This window comes from Centruroides vittatus, unplaced genomic scaffold (assembly GCF_030686945.1).
Source record: "Centruroides vittatus isolate TY-2023 unplaced genomic scaffold, ASM3068694v2 contig_1089, whole genome shotgun sequence".
NCBI lineage: Eukaryota > Metazoa > Arthropoda > Arachnida > Scorpiones > Buthidae > Centruroides > Centruroides vittatus.
The window spans coordinates 593,832-614,929 of record NW_027120700.1 but is presented as its reverse complement, the minus strand read 5'-3'; the positions used below and the strand labels follow the sequence as shown (position 1 = coordinate 614,929).

Here is a 21,098-nt window from a genome sequence, read left to right as displayed (position 1 = left end):
TTAATTTGTATTTTTTACTTGCTTCCTGTAGTCATTTATGAGGGTAAGATTTTTGTCCTTAGTTTGTTGTGTGAAGTGTGATAAGATTATTGAATAAATTATTAAACTGGCAGTTAACATTTTTAAACAATCTAAAATTACATTGTTTAATTTAAAGGAGTTTAAAATAGTGAAAATAAATTAGAATATAATCTTAAATATTTATAAATTTTAATCAAAAGTTTAGTTAAATGAGGAAATTAAGATAATTTTATTAAAATGAAATAAATATATAACTTTATTATATTGAATATTGAATTAATAAAATAATGATGCAAAAATAATTAATAATTCTGTGCATTTATAACTGATGAATTTCATTTAGGAATTATTTTAAATTAACACATTAGTATTTCTACTTTTATATTTCAATTCCAATTATTTAATCTTGAACACAGTTAATATTGAATATTTAGAATGAATTCATAGTAAACTTATGGTTCTGTTCAATAATAGTCAAACTAGTAAATTGGAAAGGACATGAAGAATATTAGAACTTTTACATAAAATAGCCATAATTGATATTCAAACAAATAGGATCAACATGTTAATTATCATTCAAAAATTTCAATTTTTTTTCTTTTGAGATAAGTTGATAAGTAATAATATTAAGGAATACCATTTTTAATAATCATTTTTAAAAATTTATTAATAGTATTAAGTTATTTTGCTTTTGACTTTATAGATCACATCCAAAACAGCACAATACTTCAACAACTGTTAAATCTTTAGACTTTGTTTTTCTTTTCAAGTATATGTTTTTGTAATTGCATTAATATTTCATTTTTTCATTTAATTTTTACATCTTAGGTGATATGCATGTTTTAAAGTAACAAAAAAATAAATTGGGGAAGAAACAAAACAGACAATATCATTTTCACTTTCATAAATTACAAAAAAATTAAATTGTGATGTTGTTAAGCAAAACATTACAATTTAATATGCTGAAGACGATCAAGGATGCATATATGTACAGGGTGATTCACTTAGGACTGAACACTTGCACAATCACATTTGAATAAAATTTAGTGTCAAATATACATTGGTCAAATGCTTTATCATGAAATGAAGAATCTTTCTGTTCATGTTTCATTCTCATCTTTTCATTTTATACAGATATTCCACATAATGTGTTCAGTCTCAAGAGAATTACCCTGTGTAAACATTAAGAAATATTAAACTTTCCTTCTTTGATGTAGCTTCTTTATTTACAACTATTTGGTTATTATAGTAGGCTGTTTAAAATATGGAGAAAATGCTGAGTTTTATTGATTTTTATTTATTTTCATGTAAAGAAAGTATTTATCCTTAAAAGTAAAAATAATTTCTAAACTGAGATAAGAGTACACTTTCATGTTTAATAAAATTATTTTTATTATAATTGGATACATGAGTTTTTAAAGTTTCATTCAAGATCTTCATTTTCTTCTCAAGTACAGACAATTTGAACATTTTATAAAGTAATAGTTCGTTTTGACTTAAGAATTTTTAAATAAATGAAAAGGTTTATAAATGATACGGATTATAAAAATCTATATTATTTCTGAGTTTCTTATTAATTCTTTACCTTGTTTATAATATATATATATATATATATATATTGTTTTTAATTTCAGTTATTAGAAGCTCAAACAATGAGAAGTATTTTTTCAAACAATGTTGCTTTATGTAATGAAATCAATGAAAGAGTTGTTCAGCATTTTGTTCATTGCATTGAAACACATGGCCGTCATGTTCAGTACTTAAGGTTTCTACAGACAATAGTCAAAGCAGAAAATCAGTATATTCGCAAGTGTCAAGATATGGTTATGCAAGAAGTGAGTTTAATTAATAAAATTATTTATATTAACATTTTCAAAACAGATATATGATCTGTTTATATTATTTTATTATTTATTTAATTTTATCAGTCTAATTAGAAATTTACTATCATTTTTCTATATATTATCAAAATTTTGATTATATTTTCTTACATTTATTATTATTTTTAGATGGTTAATTCTGGTGAAGATGTTTTGGTATTTTATAATGATAAAGCATCTTTTAATCATCTTGTGGAAATGATGAGATCAGAAAGGCAAAGAATGGATGAAGCTGGACAGTTACAATATCATATAAATTTAGTAAAGCTTCTTGCATGTTGTACTGAAGGAAAAAATGTTTTTACAGAAATTAAATGTCATTCTTTACTTTCTTTGGATGATATAGTCAGGGTTGTGACCCATCCGGATTGCTTACCTGAAGTAAGAATTTATTTAATTATTATCATCTTTTATTACAGTTTAAAATTATTACTTTGTTTTATCTGGAAACAATAGTTACATGTTTTCATTTCAAATAATTAATTTTACATATTTTAAATCTTAACTTTCTGTTTAAAACGTTCTCAAACCTTTTTTAGTTTAAATTTTCCTTTAGCAAATTAATGTAGAATTATGTTTTTCTAATTCTATTGTTTCCAAAATTTATTATATTATAAATTACAGAAAATTTGCATATAATATAAATCAATTTGAAAACATTTTGAAATAATTTTATTAAAATTTTATACCATTTATTCAGAATATGTTGTTTATTTGAATGCGAGCATTTATTAAACATTTTTTATGCCATTTATCACACAGTTAATACATGTATAATACTTTTAAAAATAAAAATATATATTATCATTTCTTTATTTCCAATAACAATGTGGTTGTATTTAAAGGACAATCACAATTTCTAATTTGGAGAAATTAGAAGAATAAAATAAGTTATATTTGTGTCAACCAGTGGCCTGTAATGTTATTGTCCTTTAAATATTTATTCAAATATTTTCACTTAAGGGTTCATTTTGGATAATGAGGAACTGCAATTAATTGGAACTTGGATGATTTGTATTATAAAATAGATGAAACGTTAAACTTTGAGGAACTATATTTAATATGAGATATTACTATTTGATCTTTTGGTTTGTTTTATTATATATTTTGTGATGAATAAAATTTTAAAAATATAAACTTTCTTTAAAGATTTGGGTTTTTTCACTTTTAGTAAATTAATTATTTTGAGAAATACTGCCTGATGTTGATAAATATAAAAAATTCAGTAAAATTATTAGTTAAATATAAACTTATATACTATCTTATTTATAATTTTAAATTATTTTAATTTGAATGTATTGTATCTAGTTTTCAGTGATGTATAGCAAAATTAAGTTTAACATTTAAAAAAAAAAAAGAAAAAACACTAAACTTAATTTTGCTATACATCATAATTTTGCTGTTTTTATTCTGATACATCATAATATTCTTGTAGGTAAAGGAAGCATATATTAATTTTTTAAGTCATTGTTTTATTGATACTGAAGTAGAAATGAAAGAAATATATACAAGTAATCACATTTGGACATTATTTGATAATTTCCTTGTGGATATGGCAATGGTGAGTTAATATTTGTAATTTAAATTTATTTTCTATAATGCAGTATACGTAAATATATAATTTTAAAAATTTTGTAATTAAATTTTGTAATATTTTATTAGAAATCCAAATAGTTACCAATTTTTAATAATACTACTTTACTACTTTTAATAATACAATTTTAGTACATAACAATAAGTAGGATTTATAAGTCTATAACATTATAAATTATGAAAATAATTATTGTTCTATTGCATCATTTATATATTGGGTTGTTCGGAAAGTTCGTAGCGATTTTTAAGAGAAATAAAAGAAATTGTTTTAATACTAAAAATATACTTTTATTCCATTATGTATGCGCCATTGTTTTTAATGACGTGTTGCCATCTATGGGGCAGCTTCATGATACCCTCTTCGTAGAACTTTCCAGTTTTTTCCGCGAAAAACTGATCCACGTGGTTTTTGCAAGCTTCCAAACTATCAAAGTTTTTATCATGAAGGGAATTTTGTAGAGAACGGAACAAATGGTAGTCCGACGGGGCAAGGTCGGGTGAGTAAGGGGGGTGGGGTAAAACATCCCAGCCTAGTTCCAATAATTTTTGGCGTGTTCGTAAAGACGTGTGAGGTCTGGCATTATCTTGGTGAAACACAATGCCTTTTCTATTGGCCAGTTCCGGACGTTTTTCTTTAATTGCCATGTTCAGATTATCCAATTGGGAACAATACTTATCAGAATCAATTGTTTGATTCTGTGGAAGCAGCTCATAGTACAGGATTCCTTTCCAATCCCACCAGACAGTGAGCATGACCTTCTTTGGATGAAGACCGGCCTTTGGAGTTTTTAATGGTGATTCATTTTTCTTACCCCACGATCGTTTTCGGCTGATGTTGTTATAAATGATCCACTTTTCATCACCTGTCACTAAACGCTTCAGAAAAGGGTCATTTTGATTTCGTTTTTCAAGAGAATCACAAATGGAGATGCGATCCAGTAAGTTTTTTTCCGTTAAGTCGTGAGGTATCCAAATGTCATAACGATTCACGTATCCGAGCTTCTTTAGATGTTGAAATACAGTACTGTTTGATGACTTCACTATGTCTGCAATCTCTCGAGTTGTGTAATGAGGGTTTTCATCCAATAATGCTTTGATTTGGTCCTCTTCAATAACAGGAGGTCTTCCTGAGCGAGGAGCATCTTCAAGGCTGAAATTACCCGTTTTAAATTTTGCAAACCACTTTCGAACAGTTGATTCTGATACAGCACTCCCACCATAAACATCACATATCTTTTTTGCTGTTTGTACAGCATTTTTGCGTTTACGAAAAAAGAAAAGAAACAAGTGTCGATAATGCACGTTGTTCGCATCCATTTTTGCAATGAGCCAAATTAAACGCTATTTGAATAATCTTAACGGTTTTTTTGTAACGGACGCGTCTCAAGGTCATTTATCGTAATATTCATTGGTTTGTACAATTCTAATCATTTTTGCGTCAATCGGTGTCTCAACTGTCGGCTATCAAAAATCGCTACGAACTTTCCGAACAACCCAATATTTTGTATTTTTATAAAGATGCTTCAAATAAAAATGAAATAGATAAAAACAAAATAATGCTTATAGATTGAACTAATTATAATAACCCCTTATAAATATTTTATTATTTAATAATAAAAGATTGAACTTAACAAAACAAAGGATTAGAAGCTTAATTATTAGTCACTTTAAACATGATACATATTATGCCCAGTATTTTAAATTTTACTAAAATAATACAATAACAAATTAAATATTGTATCTGCTTAGCCAACGAGAAGAATAATGATTGAAATATTTTTCATCTAGAAACATGTTATACAGTTTGAAATTTTCTTTATCTAGAAATTTAACAACACAATTACTATGTGATATTTATAGACTATAGAAATAGTCTTAAATCTTCATTGATTATTTGAGCTGCTTACTTGCCAAATCAATTCACTACATAAAACATAAAGTGTAAAGATTGATAATATAAATTATTTTTTAAAATTCCATTTAAACTATAAATTTAAATAAACATTGTAGAATATATCTTTATATATGTTATATTAAAGCATAACTTTAATGTAACAATATATAAAATTAGTTACGCGAAAAATGTAAAAATAATAATGATTATATTAAGGATTTACAAATGGAGTTAATCAATTTGGCCTGTAAACGATTCAATTATTACTGTAACTAATTAATGAAAGTTTAAGACCATTTTACATATGTATTGTGTATTATAATATTGGGTTGTTCGGAAAGTAATTTTGTTTTTTTTTATTACTAGAGGAATTAGATGTATTTTTACCAGCCAATTTTATTTTAAATCACATTTTCATTATATACTTCGACAGCTGATATTTTAAGGCTTATTTGTAAAAAATTTTGTTTGATTCTGTACAGTTGTTTTTTTTGGTGACCCGTCAAATTGGAAAATTGAAAGCATCATTTTCAGCATATTTTGTTTTTTTTATAACTAAAAAATCAAAATGCTGTTCAAACAAGAAAAAAATTGTGGTACATGTTTGGAGAAGACATGTTGAGAGAAAGACAGTGCCAAAACTGGTTTACAAAATTGAGTTCTGGCAATTTTAATATCGAAGATACACCACATTCTAGATGGCAATTTGAAGCCAATGAAAACAAAATAAAGGTACTGAATGAAGCAATCTGCCATATAACATGTGAAATCACTAAGAGATTAAATCTGTTAAATTGAACCATTTATTATTACTTAAAACGAATTGGTTTCATTTCAAAGCTTGATATATGGGTTCCACATGTTATTAACAATAGATGCTCTCTATGGTTGGATTTTAAAGAAATTTGTTTTTAAGCTTTTACCAGACAATTTAACAATTGATTCGAAAGTGTACTGCCATCGAGTAAACAAATTGAGTAATATCATGAAACAGAAAAGGCCAGAATTGATCAACAAACAAAGTGTAGTGTTTTACCATGATAATGCCAAATTTCACACAAGTTTGGTAACTCGTCAGAAACTGTTATAGCTTAGATGGGATGTGTTATCACACCAACTATATTTGCCAGATCGGGCACACTCAGATTATTACTTGTTCCGGTCTGTACAAATTTTTAACTGTAAGACATTTACTTGAAATGACAATGTCAAAAATCACTTGGATAAGTTTTTTGTAAACAACGATCAAAACTTTTATGAATGTGAAATCATGCTACTACCAGAAACAATGACAACAGGTATTTGACCAAAATGGTCGATATATAATTCAATAAAATATTTATTTATTATAAGAATATTGCATTTATTTTTCTATGGAAAAAACGAAATTACTTTTTGAACACCCTATTATATTGTTATGCAATGTGATAAAATACTATATAATATTTATCACAAAATGAAATAAACAAATGCTATTTTTTAATAACATTTTTAATTTTTAAACATAAAACATTAAACATTTTTTTAAATAATAAATTATAGGTATGTAGCTCTTTACTTGATCGCCGTCATGCCGATGTTCAACTTGAAGAATATATTACAACTTCTGTCATGAATATCATCACGACCTTCTTCAATTCACCATTTTCAGATCAGAGTACAACTGTTCAGGTAGTACAAAGTAAAAATTCTTAATGTTTAGATATAGTTTCATATAGACAAAACTTCTTTTGTTTGCATTTCTTCTTATATATTAACAATTAACTTTTAAATTAATATGACCCTCAAAATAATTTAAAATGAAAGTAATAAAATCCTTAGATTGCATGCTTGCTGATTTAATTTTTTTTTAATGGTAATTTAAAGTTTAATATTGTATTTAAAACTTTATCATGTCTAAATATTTAATTAGTTTTAATCATAAAAATTTTTATTGTCTTTAAGATTCATCCTGGTTTTACAAAATTTCTAATTTGAAATGAATAATTCAATGTAGATTTTTAAACTATAATCAATTTTTTCTGGGAATTACTCTGCACAAATAGTTTTGCCAAATAATCTGGCAGATTTTTTGATAATATTAATTGAATCAGGGTTGTGTATATGCTAATACTCTGAACAAATGTTTAAAACTAAACATTTAAAATAAAGTTTATTACATTAATATACTTAGTAATTTATATATCACAACTTTTATATCATAATTTATATTTATTAGTGATGCAGAATTCATGTAGTTACATATGTATTATGTAGTTTGTGTATTTTGTGTAATGTCTATTTATATATATTTTGTTATATATATAAATATTTTAGGTTAAATATATCATTATATATATGCACAAGTTTAATTAGTTAGCATGCTAATGTTCTTTAAGGCAGTTATAAGATTAGCTTCTAATTATGGGTAATATTGCATGACTGCAAAGTATTTGCATGCTTTGACTTTAGCTGCTTTTACTTGCTTGCTCCTTTTCCTTTATCTGTTGTGGCTATGGGAATGCAGAAACAACTGATGCATGCACGCACCTTTTGGAACCAAGATGAACATATCAACATTACGATGAATGAAGTGAGTAAATATAATGTATACTAGTACTTGGACATAGTTAAAAGTTATCTACTCATTAGAACATTTAAAGTTTAAACACTTTATATTTAAAAATAAATATAAATATTTAGTTTTGAGCATTGGGACAAACTATGTTGGGTCTTACTCTTCTTTACAAGTATTGGAAAATTAACTGAATTTAAAATCTTTCACTTAAACTTGTTTTAAAGCCAATAAAATTATTATTTAAAAGAGAACTGTTAGACTCATTATAACTTTATAATTTTGTTAAGTTAGTCAATATAAGTTTTTATAAATGGCAAATAAAATTTAAAAAGAAATGGAATAGTTGTTCTCAATGTTCAAATTGATTAATATATTAAAATAATTAAAATTTTATGAAATTAATTCTCTTGGTCATTAACAAAAATTATATTAGACTCATCAGCCAGTATTTGTAAGGCTTCTACAAGGAACTTTCCGTTTATCCAACTGCACCTGGTTAAGTTTACAACAAAGGATGAATGTTGAAAATTGTATAAAGTCTTTATCAGATATAGGTATAAGTATTGTTTGTTTGTTTGCTTGTTTGTGTATGTGTATTAAAGTTAACTAATTTCTTAAACATTATTTCAATTATTTTTAACAGCCAAAAATAGAGGTATTGCTATACCAGTTGATTTAGATACACAAGTTACAACAATGTTCAATAAAAATGCTCTAATTAAGCATTCAGCTGCTAGAACATGGTTAACAGCTGCTCGTACCCCTCGTAGAGAACCTTCTTTATCAAATGTATTTCAAAATGACCGTAGCATTATTGAAGGATTACAGGTAGAGAAGATAAATAAATAAATCTAAAATTTTAAATTTCCAGTTACTTTCAATTTATTTATTTTTCTTAATGTTAAATTTTTAGGATATTGTGTCTCTTTTAGAAGATCAACTTCATCCTCTTGTACAGTCAGAATTATCTGTTTTGGTTGATGTCCTTCACAGACCTGAATTGTTATTTCCACCTGGAACAGAAGCAAGAAAAAAATGTGAAAATGGTGGATTTATTTCAAAGTAATTAATTTTAAGAAAATTTTAATTTTAAAAATTAGAGGAAAAATGAAAGTATTATGATTAGTTTAGATTACAATGTTTATTTGTATTTTATTCTGTTTATTGCCTATGGCTAAAACCATTGAATTCTTTAGCATTTGAAATTATTATCTAAATTAAAATATATTAATTGGCAGAGCTATAACAGGATATGATCAATGATGTATCTTTTTCAGTATTAAGATTTAAATAGTCCAATAAAGGGATTGGCTGTTTTAATTTATAATAATCTTAAGTGTATATATATATATATATATATAAATATATACATAAGATTATTATAAATTAAAACAGCCAATCCCTTTATTGGACTATTATATATATATATATATATAGTCAATAAGATAATATAATAGTCAATAAAGGATATAATAGTCAATAAGTATATATAATAATATATCTAAATTGTATTTTTATAATTGTATATATTTTTTTTTAAACTTCATTTTATAAATTAAAATTACAAATCGAATCTACAGAATCTTTTGATTAATAGAAAAAATAAATAAATAATTATATTCTCAAAATTCTTTTTTCAGAAAGAAGAACTAAATTTATAATTTTTCAATTACAGTTTAACTTATGGTTATTAACAATAGTTTTGTCTTTTCCTAATGATGTTATAAAATAAATTTTTAGTTAATATATAAATACTTAGTTTTCCTTTAATACTTTTTCAGAAATTAAATATAAAAATTGAGTTTTCATCATACTTAGAAGAAAATAATCAAATATAACACTAAATTAAAATTTTAAAAGAGTGATAGATGCTTAAATTTTAGTTTAAAATATTATAAAGTTTACTCTAATTATTTAAAATTAGAGATATACAAGAACTTTTAAAAAAACTTTTATTTGAATTTTAAAAATTTATAATACATAAAATTTATAGAACTATTTTTATTCATATTTTTTAATCATTAAATGTCTTGAATTATAATATTATAAAATATATTTTCAGACTAATTCATCACACAAGAAGGTTACTTGAAGAAAAGGAAGAAAAATTATGTATCAAAGTCTTGCAGACTTTGAAGGAAATGATGTCTTTAGATCCAGATTATAGAGAAAAGGTTAGTATTAGTTTTATACTAAACAAAGTAATATTACTATTTTAAAATTCACATAATAGCATAATGTGAGGTAGAGCTTTTTTTTTTCAGCTGACAAAATGATGGTTATTTTTCATATATGTTATAATTTGGTAAATTATATGTAGATTCAGTATAACAATTTTAATAGGAAAAATGTTTAATGGGAAATTTTGGAAATGTTAGATTAACTTTAAACATACACGAAGAAAAAAAAAGTAGATTTCTTATGAACCATTATTCTAATATATTATTTTGTATTTTAGTTAAAAGACAGACAAAATCATAAAGATTTTACAATTTAAATTTACAATATTCTAATAGAATGATTACAGAAATACAGTACAGGTGCTCCTCGCTTTACGACCAAGTTCTGTTTTGACATCTACGTCGTTAAGCGAATTAGTCGATAAACGAGGAACTTGTGCCGGGAATATAGGATCGTTGTAAAATTATACAAATTATGCAACAAACTTCAAATTTATTCATAAAAAGACTATTATAGTATGCTATTAGCCTATTATAGTACTATAAGACCATTATAGTACGCGCAAGCCTATTATAGTACGCTTAGTGCGCATGTCACCATTTGCCATTGACCGACACTCAAGCTGAGAAAGGGACTTCCTCAAATTGCAGGTCAAAACTTGATTGGTCGTAAGTGCGAGTGGTCGTTAAGCAGATAGGTCATAAAGTGAGGAGTACCTGTATTTTTATATTTTTTTAAATCTGTTTTAACTTTCACATAGTAATGAGAAAGTAAAAATAACATTTAATTTGTTCAATGTTGAAAAAGACATATCAAGTGATATTTTAAAGTTTACTTCAACAGTCATTAAAGATGTGACATAAATATCATCAAAACTGGATAGTGAATACATCATAAAATTGTGTTTAGATAAACTTTTCATCAACATTGCCTAAGTTTTAGGACCACAGGACTCTAATCCATAGTGTGACAAAAATTTGCATTAAACTTTGATTGGTTCAGTAAATATTCAGATATTTTGAGAATCATTGAAGAAACTGAAAATTAGGAATGATGTCATTTGTTTCAACTTCTTACATATCTTTTGAGACCAGTCCCACCAATATTGAACCACTGGTTTGGCCTGGTTGCTCCTATTGACATTTTACCATTTGTTTGAAATGTGTGTTAAATGAAAATTGAGAAGCTAGAGAAGCTAAGTATTGTATCAATAAAAATGGTCAAGTATTGTTTTTGTGCATCAATTAAAATGAGACATCTTGTATATATTAGATTGGATATTATTTACAGTGACTCACAAAAGTCATCAGACACAAGAATATGGAGAAAAAATTATAACAAGAACTGTTAATTTATTGTTCTGTAAATGTATGTCTCTTTAATCTGAATTAAAAATTAATTTTGGTAGACTATTCACACAGCTTTCAGGTTAGGAATGAAAGATGTGTGGATAGTCTACCAAAATTAATTTTTAATTTAGATTAAAGAGACATACATTTACAGAACAGAAAAAAACAGCTACCACATTTGATATTTGTTAATTGGTTGATATATTTATTAAAATCTGTTTCTTATTTGGTTTTTAAGAACAATAAATATTATATCATATCATATTCATTTCAGTTAAGTATTCCAGTTTAGGGAAAAAAATGAAGAAACAAAAGGAGAAAGAAACTCTAGCTAACAAAAGTCATTGGACAGATGATGTTTATTGCAAATTAACAGTCAATTGTACATAGCAGTAAATGTTTCAATAACTTGTTGGGTTGTCTTTTCTTTACAACACAGCTGTCAATCTGTTTGGCATTGATTTTACTAGTTTTTCTGTGATATTTACCTCAATTTTTGACCATTTGTGTTTTAGGACATTTTTCAGTTCATTTTTTGTTACTAATATTATGTTTTTGAATCTTTTTATCTATTCATTCCATAAATGTTTAATTACATTTAGGTCAGGAAACTGTGCTGATGTCTCAATCACTTTTGGGCAGTTGTATAGTAGTTATTGTTGAATTCTATAAGATTTATGTTTTGGATCATTATCCTGATAAAAATGGAAAGTGTTTGAGATACCCAGTTTTTCTGCAGAAGTCTTTAGATTTTGTTTTAAAATATTTAAATATCCTTCTGCATTCATACTTCCATCTATAAACACAAGTCTTCCAACTCCAGAGGCTGCCATACAAGCCCATACAATAATACTTACTCTTCCATGTCTTACTGTTGGCACAAGATTTTCTTTATTCAGTTCACAATTTGGTACAATTTGGTTAAAACATAGTATGGAGGAAGCTCTCCATACCATAGTTTGATCATCAGAGCCAAAGATGTTAAATTTGCTTTCGTCTGCAAATATTACATGCTTCCAGTATTCATGATCTTTATTCATCGTGTTTTTTGCAAAATGGTAGTGAGCTTTTCTGTTTCTTTCATTAACAAAAAATTTTCTTCTGCCACTCTACTATTAGATTCACTTTCCCACATGCCTCTTCTTACTGTTTCTGGGTGAATGTGAACTCCAGTGTAATTTTTCAACTCAGCTGCAAGTTTTTGTTCACTTGTTTTAGGATTATTTTTATTATTTTGATTCTACTGCACTTATCATGTACTATTAAACAATGCAGGGCATCCATATCTTTACGTATTTACAATTCTGTTTATCTCTGTTTCTTTTTATTATATCATGTACTGTTGAACTGCTTCTTTCTATAATATTACTAATATCTCTAACTGGTAGACCCAACTTCCAATAGTCTATCACTAATTTTCTGATATCTAATGTAGTTTCCCTATGAACTTTTTCCATTTTTGCCAAATAAAAACAGAATGTGAGAAATTCAAGGTCATTATAGCTGATATGATCATTACAGACTACTAGAGAATTGTGAGTAAATCTCATAAAAATCACAAATAATAACAATATCTTTAAGCTGTCTGATTAATTTTGTGACCTGGATATTGCATCTACACATCCTGTGTGCCAATTTGATTATTTAATGTTTATTTGCTCTTTTTAAATATTGATGTGAATTATCTTGTAGGCAGTGTCAGAAATAACTTTCCTTTTGCAGGCACCAACTATGAGATAATTCAAATATGACATATATAATATAAATAAATATTATTTTTTATTTATTTCAATATTTTACAATATTTCTTCAAAAACTTTTCTTATTATAATTCAAAATTGATATGTAATTCACAATCGAGGCACATATTAGCCTTTTTTGTAGTATATTTACTATGATCATATTCATATCTAACAATCTGTAAGCAGGAAAGTCATATCAAATTTTAAACTACTTTATAGTTTCTTTTGTTATAATGCCCAATCAATGTGTCATGCTTATTCTTAATGACTCCTACTCAGTTATAACATGCACTTACTACAAGGAATATCATACAAGGCAAAACCAGTCAGACAACATTATACGAGTTATCCTATAAAGGGTGCTGGTGGTTAGATTGCTAAGTCTGAGATATATTGTAGTGGGCAGTCAACATCTTAGTGACAAGTGTCCAATGACTTTTATGACTCACTATAGATTATAGTGTTAAAAGTCATTATTTCCTCAAATAAATTTTAAAATTATATAAATGTTGAGAGAAATATATATACAATTAAGTAAAAATTTAGAAAGAAAAATAATAGCTAATTTACAATTAAATTTTAATTTATAAACCCGAATTAAATTTACATTTTTTTTAAAGAAAGATAAACTTCAAAATTTTATGAAATTTTACTGAAAATAACAAAAAAAAAACTTTACTCACATCAAAATTAGAATAATAAGCTGAAATTTGTTAAAATAAAACAAATTGAAACAGAAATAACTAATTTAATTAGTTAACAAATCATTTTTAATATAAATTGATTTCTACTTTGTGAAGACAAAGGGCTCTATCTCCAAAAAAAAATTGAAAATCAAAAATGTTCTATAATTATTACAGAACATTTTCATTATATTGATAGATATTGGGGATCCAATAAAGGATACTAATTAGATATGATGCAAAATGCACAACTTTCAGTTTTTTTGTTTTTTGGTGATAGAGCTTTTTGCCTTGGGGTGGAGATAGATCTTGGTTAGAATTATGTTCTTAAATCATATAAACTTGGAGAAATATTAAATTTGAATGACATAAAGGTGTATTGTTTACTTTATTGAGTTAACTGCAGTAGCTAGTTGGAATTTATTGAATGACATATTTGGTTAAGAAATTTTGTGGTTCTCTAGCTTTTGTTATTCAATAATAATATTATTTTTGAGCTTCTTAAACAGAAAATTCAGCAATGTTATGATTCTGATTATAGATTAATTAATAATGATGATTCAAAATTTGACAAATTTATATCTTTCAATTATATATGCTTTGTATTTGACTTATTGAAATGAGACTAAAAGATGTGGAATATGGATTTAATATTTCTTATAATTAATTCTTTTTAAACTTTACACTGCTTTCAAAAAAAAGATGGATCCCAAGATATTAACCAAGAAGGAAATAGATGATCAATGGAGGGTAAGAGAAAGTGGGAAGTGAGTTAATATTGGTGTTTGTGTGCATGGCCACACTGCATGAATAGACAAAAAATCTACTTGCATGTTTTGAAATATGTGTAGATTATTATTCATAAAAGTCTGTTTTTTAAAGAGTTTCACTCATCACAATTCATTGTTTTAGTATAACGTTAATTTTTATTACAGATTTATTCTTTTTCTATAGGGTGAAGCATTACGACAGACGTTACTGACTAGATATTTTGGAAAAAGTCATACAAAGCGTGATGCATTATCCACAATGAATAAACAAAATCCTACAAATAATTCAGTTCCTAGTAGCAATATTACTCATGGCCCTGGAGGAGTGATGCTAAGCCGAGCCCAAATGACTTTAGCAGAAGTTCAATGTCATTTAGATCATGAAGGTGCATCAAATTTAGTAGTAGAATTAATTATGAAGAATCCAAATCACGCAATATTTTATGAAAGTGTTGAACTGGGAAAAGCTCTTTTGGAAGGTGGAAATCCTGTTATTCAGGTTAGGAAAATTTCTTATGTTATTTTTTTAATCAAAGTAAAAGCATTTAAAAATAAATTTGTATATTATTTCAGAAATCTATGTATATGAAATTAACATCAGGCAATATATCTGAAAAATTTTTTAAAGTATTTTATGATAAAATGAAAATTGCTCAACAAGAAATTAAATCAACAGTTACAGTAAATACAGCAGATATTGCTGCACATGCTGGAGAAGAAAAGGATAGTTTAGGAAAGGATAATAGCAAAGATGGAAGAAAACTTAAAGGTAATTTGTTTAGTTACAGAAAATATAATACATATATGTAATAATATCTGATTAAAGTAGTAAGTGATTTAAATTTGATAGTATTAATAATAATTAGTTTGACACATCAACATTGAATTTAAAGTTGGTACAGATATATTATTTATTTATTTATTTACTTCATAATGTTTATAGTATTGAAACAGAATGGTGTAGTTATTACTGAAGAATTAAAAGAACAATTAGAAGATGCTGCTTTAGCCACAAATAAAGCATATGCTCATTTACGTAATCTTGGTTCCACATCATCATCACAACCTTCAGATATGGATATTTTAACTATTAGTCAAGGTAACAGTTTAAAATTTAAGTAGAGATGTAATACTTATAATTTGATTTTTGACTTTTCTTTTGGGCATTGAATTAGAATAAAACATTGAATATTGATCTCAAAATTATTTTAGAAATCAAAATTTATTTAAAGAATTGTATAAAACTTGCCTACACTCTTAATATGATACCATCTCCTGTTTAATGTCAGTAATCCATTCCTAAAAACGTTTTTCATGACAGTGCTAACTGGTAGTCTATTTCTCATTATTTTCAATGGGAAGAATTATAATATGTTACAATATCACTCAAGTCTCTCAACTGATTTTCTTAAACATAATTAAAATACAATAAAATACCAATATATAAGTAACAAATTATCATGTTAGGATGAAAAATGCTTAAAGAATTGATTTCTGATCATTACATGCTGTTGCCATGCCATATTGTAAATGTAAGGTTTTTTGGTATGGTATGCAGGTTGTATACATATTACTGTATATAAAAAAACTGTTTATTTACAACCATATTAATTACTTGATGATCAATCAGACAATTAATTTATGGTTGTTAATAAACAGTTTCTTTATTAGATGCCACATGTAATTGTCTGTTTTATTTTGGTGAAACTCCAAATCAGATGCAGACTATACATATTACTGTCAACGTCTTTGAATTTTTGGTAACATGATTTTAGTTTCTTTCACAACATGGCCATATCTGCCTGCTCTAGATCCTAAGGATCCTGCTCTAGATTAAGGTCTAACTGAAGGGAAAATGCCTTAGTGCTAGGGTTTCTCAAACGGGATTCTGGGATCCCGGTTGTGTTTTTTACCCAGGAAATATTCTGGGAAATTTTTCTTATCCCAGGAAATCCTGCAAATTTCTTAAAAATTCACTTTTTTCTTATTTTTTGTTAAGGCTGAGGAAATTTTGCAAATAGAAAGTATAATTAACTCATAAACTGTCAGAATAAATTTGTATTTATTAATTTTAAACCTACTTATTAGTTTTTTAATTTTTTTTTCATTATGGCACGTCACAAATGATCAATAATTGATTCATAGCTTATTTGTGGCAGGACTCTCAAAATTCTTTACCAGTAATATCTGGAATAAGTGTGCTTATGCTGCCTTAATTTTTAACCATGCCTAGTGGACTCAATAACTGCATAACGCCAAGTTGTGCAAATTGGGCAAGGATACAAATGAGTACGAAGTCTGCAAGTATTAAGTTTTTCTTCATAACCTGATTATTAAAGACAAACGAACTGCCGAATTATTGAGCTATGATGTTTCTATTAAAGCAGTCAGGTAGACAAATCAAAAATACTAGAGAACAAAAGAAGTACTATAATCTTGAAAATGAACTAGAAATCTTCTAGGCTACAAGTGAAAAACCATAACATCTGTCTTCTCTTAAATGCATTAAACATGATTCCAATCACATGAATTGAATCGGAAAAGGCATTCTCAGTAACAAGACTTTTCATTACTAAAATAAAAATTAGATTGACTGATCGGAGTATTCACCATCTTTGTTTTTTAAAATCTTATAAAAATATTTTGTATTATATTTTATTTAAAAAAAAAAAAACAAAAATTACCTTCTAAGTTAGAAGTTCAATCTGTTTTTTTTCTTTTTTAATTTTCAACTTAATTCAAAAGCATTTTTATTGTTGTTGTATGCAGTTTCCAGCAAACTTTAATAAATTTTTTCTATTTGTGAAAATTTCTACATAATTCAAAGATAATTTCTAATATATATCTTACATAGCATTATTAATATGATTTTGGAGGTTACAGAACGTATTAAATTACTTTAAAAAATAAAAAATAATTATATCATCTGATTTCATGATATTTTGTATATCTTAAAAATAATTAATTTTGTCCCGGGATTTCCCGGGATCCTGGAAAACAGTTCACTTTTATTCCGGAATCCCAGGACAAGCAAAAGACCGGGAAATGAGAAACCCAGACAAAACCATCTCCTCTTTAAAATTTATGCATGTGGTTGTGATGGAGGATTTAAAGATGTGCATAGCCTCTAACCATTTGAGGTGTTCATTGGGAGGCTCAGCAAGTAGGAGATTGGCCTGGATAAAGTTGGCTACTATGTCTGGATCTGTTACATAAGTAGCGAGGGCCGTGGAGGTTCTCCCATGATGAATATCTGCCTGATGTTCTTGTATTCTGATGCCCATGGATTGTTTAGTAGAGCCTATTTATATCAGGTTCCTATCACATCTATTATTCCTTAAAGGGACACTACAAACTCCAGGTGTCTGCTGGAGTTAGGAGGGTCCTTCCCATTACATAAGATGTTAAAAATAGTAGGGCACCTCCTGAAAGCAATTCGTACCTGGCATTTCCTGGCAACCTTGGCATATACAGATCTTAGGTATGGGTTAAAGGTGATGGGGATGCATTCTATGTCTTCTGGTTGGTTATCAATCAGCTGGTCTACCTCCTGTGCATTTTCCAAATGTATACATTGATACTGTTGTATCAGCTTATGTATAACTTTGTGATAACCATGTTCTGCGGCTACACATTCTATAGACGCTAGTTTGGTATTGCAAGCCTGGGTGTTAGAAGAATGTGTAAAGGCTTTTCTGATTAAGGCTTTAAAGGCCACAGTCTTGTATGAAACTGGATCACAGGACCTTACTAGAATGTATGACTACATAGATCAGTGGTGTAGCGTAGTTCAGGCATCAGGGGCAGCCTGCCCCGGGCGGCACTTTAAGGGGGCAGCAAAATTTCACAATAAATAATAATAATACCTAAATAAGGGGGCAGCAAAATTTTCCTCTACCCCGGGCGGCGTTTATGACAACAGTGGGGAAATTCACAACCAAAAATTCAGACTACATCCACAATGCAATGTATTTCAAGCTGAGCTTCTGGCAATCAGCAAGGCCACGAACTGGATTAACAACACACTCAAATTTCAAGATTGACATCTGCACTGACTCGTTATCTGCCCTTAACATGATCTACAACATCAAGCTCCATCCACTTGCAGTGGAGATATGGAACAACATCAGCGTATCCAATAATAACATTCAAATCTTCTGGGACAGATCACATCAGGATATGGAGGGGAATGAGCAGGCGGACGCTCTTGCGAAGGAAGCAGCCCTTGACCCAAACATCTCTTATGACTACTGCAAAATCAGCCAAGGGACTCTTTAAATGGCTTCTGTGGGAGGAGGCCATAGATACATAGCAATCTTACTGGAACGAGCTTGGACTTCACATTACTAAGCAATTCATTCCTGACCTCCGGCAGCACAACAAAATAAAGTGGTTTACCCCTGACCACTATACTACTAAGTTTTTGAGTAACCACGGGAAATTTGCTCACTACTTGGCAAGGTTTGTCGATAGAATGTCTGACGAGTGCCCCACCTGTGGGGTTAGAGATGGAGCTAACCGTTACCTATACGACTGTACTATAACTGCCAAAGAGAGAACTGAACTGAGTCTTCTCCTGAATGAAATTAACATAGACTGGCCCTGCGGCCTTACCGACATTTGGAAAAATCAAGAGATTTTCCACGCCTTCAAAAGGCTCGCAAAAAAGACGATTCTTACTAACAATCAGCTGCTCTAAGATGGGGCAGTTGGGGTACCAAATAGTTCCCGAGGAGTTACGATTTTGGCTTTTCTTCTCCTCTGCTGGACGGCAATGCCGCCCTTCTCCTTAGGTACAGGGGTGGTCAACTTGTACTTTCTCCATGCGTTACAAGTTGTAACGCGGTGATTTTGTGAAGATGTATAATTTTATTGTTTTATCCACTCTATGTTTTCATCTTGTCTCTTCAATGTAACATTCTGTAACATCAACTACAGTCAAACCTGTTTTTATGCGGGGGATAGGGACCGCATTAAAAAAAACGCATTAAAAAAAATCTCACGAAACTTCACGAATGGCTGTAAATAATAGTTTTCGCAACACAATTAAAAAAATAATTTTTTTATGCGGTCAATAGGGACCGCATAAAAGAAGTCTCACGTAGAAAATAACTCAAAACCGTACGAAATAAAATTTATTGACAACAGATGTCAGCACTTGAATGCATCGTCTGGTCTATCGTCTGTTTTACATATTTTTGTCCAGGTGGTGTTTTGTTGACTTAAAAAGTAAATTATTTCATTTTTCGCATATTCATGCAATAATATTACTATAATAAGTGCATTTATGCTACAATAAGTTTATTTAGCTATAATAAGTCAACGTGAGACATGACGAATCGCACGAGACTAGTCGCCAACTATACCGCACAAATTAAAAATTCGCATTAAAAAAATCGCACAAATAAAAATCGCACATAAAAAGAGCGCATAAAAACAGGTTTGACTGTATATTGTTTCCTACGCCCTGGTTGTGCCATTGGCAGGTACAGGGCATGTAAAAAATCTTTACGTTCAATAAACAATGTAAGTAAGTAAGTAAGTAAGCAAGTCCTGAGCAGCTGACACCCACGCTACGCCACTGACATAGATGCCTGAGCTTTCCACTCTAATATTTATATCTAGGAAGTGGACTTCGGTAGGGTCGGATTATTCTATTTCCAGTGTCAACCTGTAGGGATTATTGTTAAATGAATTGACCAAGGCTGTTACATCCGGTATGGTTTTCCAAAAAGTAATGATATCATCAATATACCTCCTATATATTGTAAGGTTATATCTAAATTAATATATCTCTGGAAGTGAAGAGTCTCTCGGGGTCCAGGTGGTGCAACTGGCAAGTGTTCCACACAGCAAGCAGAGGTTGCAGGTTCAATTCTTGCCCTGGGTCAGTTCTTTTATTCTAGAAGTTTCTAAATTTATTTAATAATTTATTTAAATTATAATTATTAATTTAGTTAAGAGATGGCGCCTAATGTCTACCTCTAGTGACAAATTACATCAATTATTTAATTAGCCAGATTATCACCCAATATTTAAGGCAATTGTTGGTTATTTCTACCTCCTGTATAATTGTACATTGGGAGGAATTGAGGGAGGATCTTGTTCTCTAACTGTCTCACAACCATTTCACACAGTCTCCTGAAACCAGGCTGCCCATGGAGACCCCCTACCTTGTGTGTAGATATCACCATTAAATTGGAACACCAAATTATAGCAAATTAAGTGTGCCATTTCTAGCGCTTGGTTGTGTAATGTGTGATCTCTGACAATATGAAATAAGATATCCCTGAGTGCACAGGAAGCGGGAGGGAGCTCAATGGAGAGGTAGAGGAACTTAAAGTCCAAAACCGTGATGTAACGGGGAGGTGACTTCTTTCAATTGTGTTATAAGCTCCACTGGGCTAGCGATGGTGTAAGGGAGGCGT

General features: G+C 28.5%; 1 protein-coding gene across 1 annotated transcript in view; it reads left to right on the top strand.

The window, feature by feature from the left end:
- Itpr (Inositol 1,4,5,-trisphosphate receptor) overlaps positions 1-21,098 on the top strand; it is a 155,076-nt gene that overhangs the window by 108,627 nt on the left and 25,351 nt on the right. The window contains exons 31-42 of the mRNA XM_067270621.1: positions 1,656-1,856; positions 2,031-2,282; positions 3,337-3,462; positions 6,931-7,059; positions 8,379-8,499; positions 8,589-8,773; positions 8,859-9,007; positions 10,008-10,119; positions 14,603-14,650; positions 14,855-15,169; positions 15,244-15,439; positions 15,614-15,769. Coding sequence (XP_067126722.1) covers positions 1,656-1,856; positions 2,031-2,282; positions 3,337-3,462; positions 6,931-7,059; positions 8,379-8,499; positions 8,589-8,773; positions 8,859-9,007; positions 10,008-10,119; positions 14,603-14,650; positions 14,855-15,169; positions 15,244-15,439; positions 15,614-15,769 — 1,990 coding nt within the window. The remainder of the gene's footprint in view (positions 1-1,655; positions 1,857-2,030; positions 2,283-3,336; positions 3,463-6,930; positions 7,060-8,378; positions 8,500-8,588; positions 8,774-8,858; positions 9,008-10,007; positions 10,120-14,602; positions 14,651-14,854; positions 15,170-15,243; positions 15,440-15,613; positions 15,770-21,098) is intronic.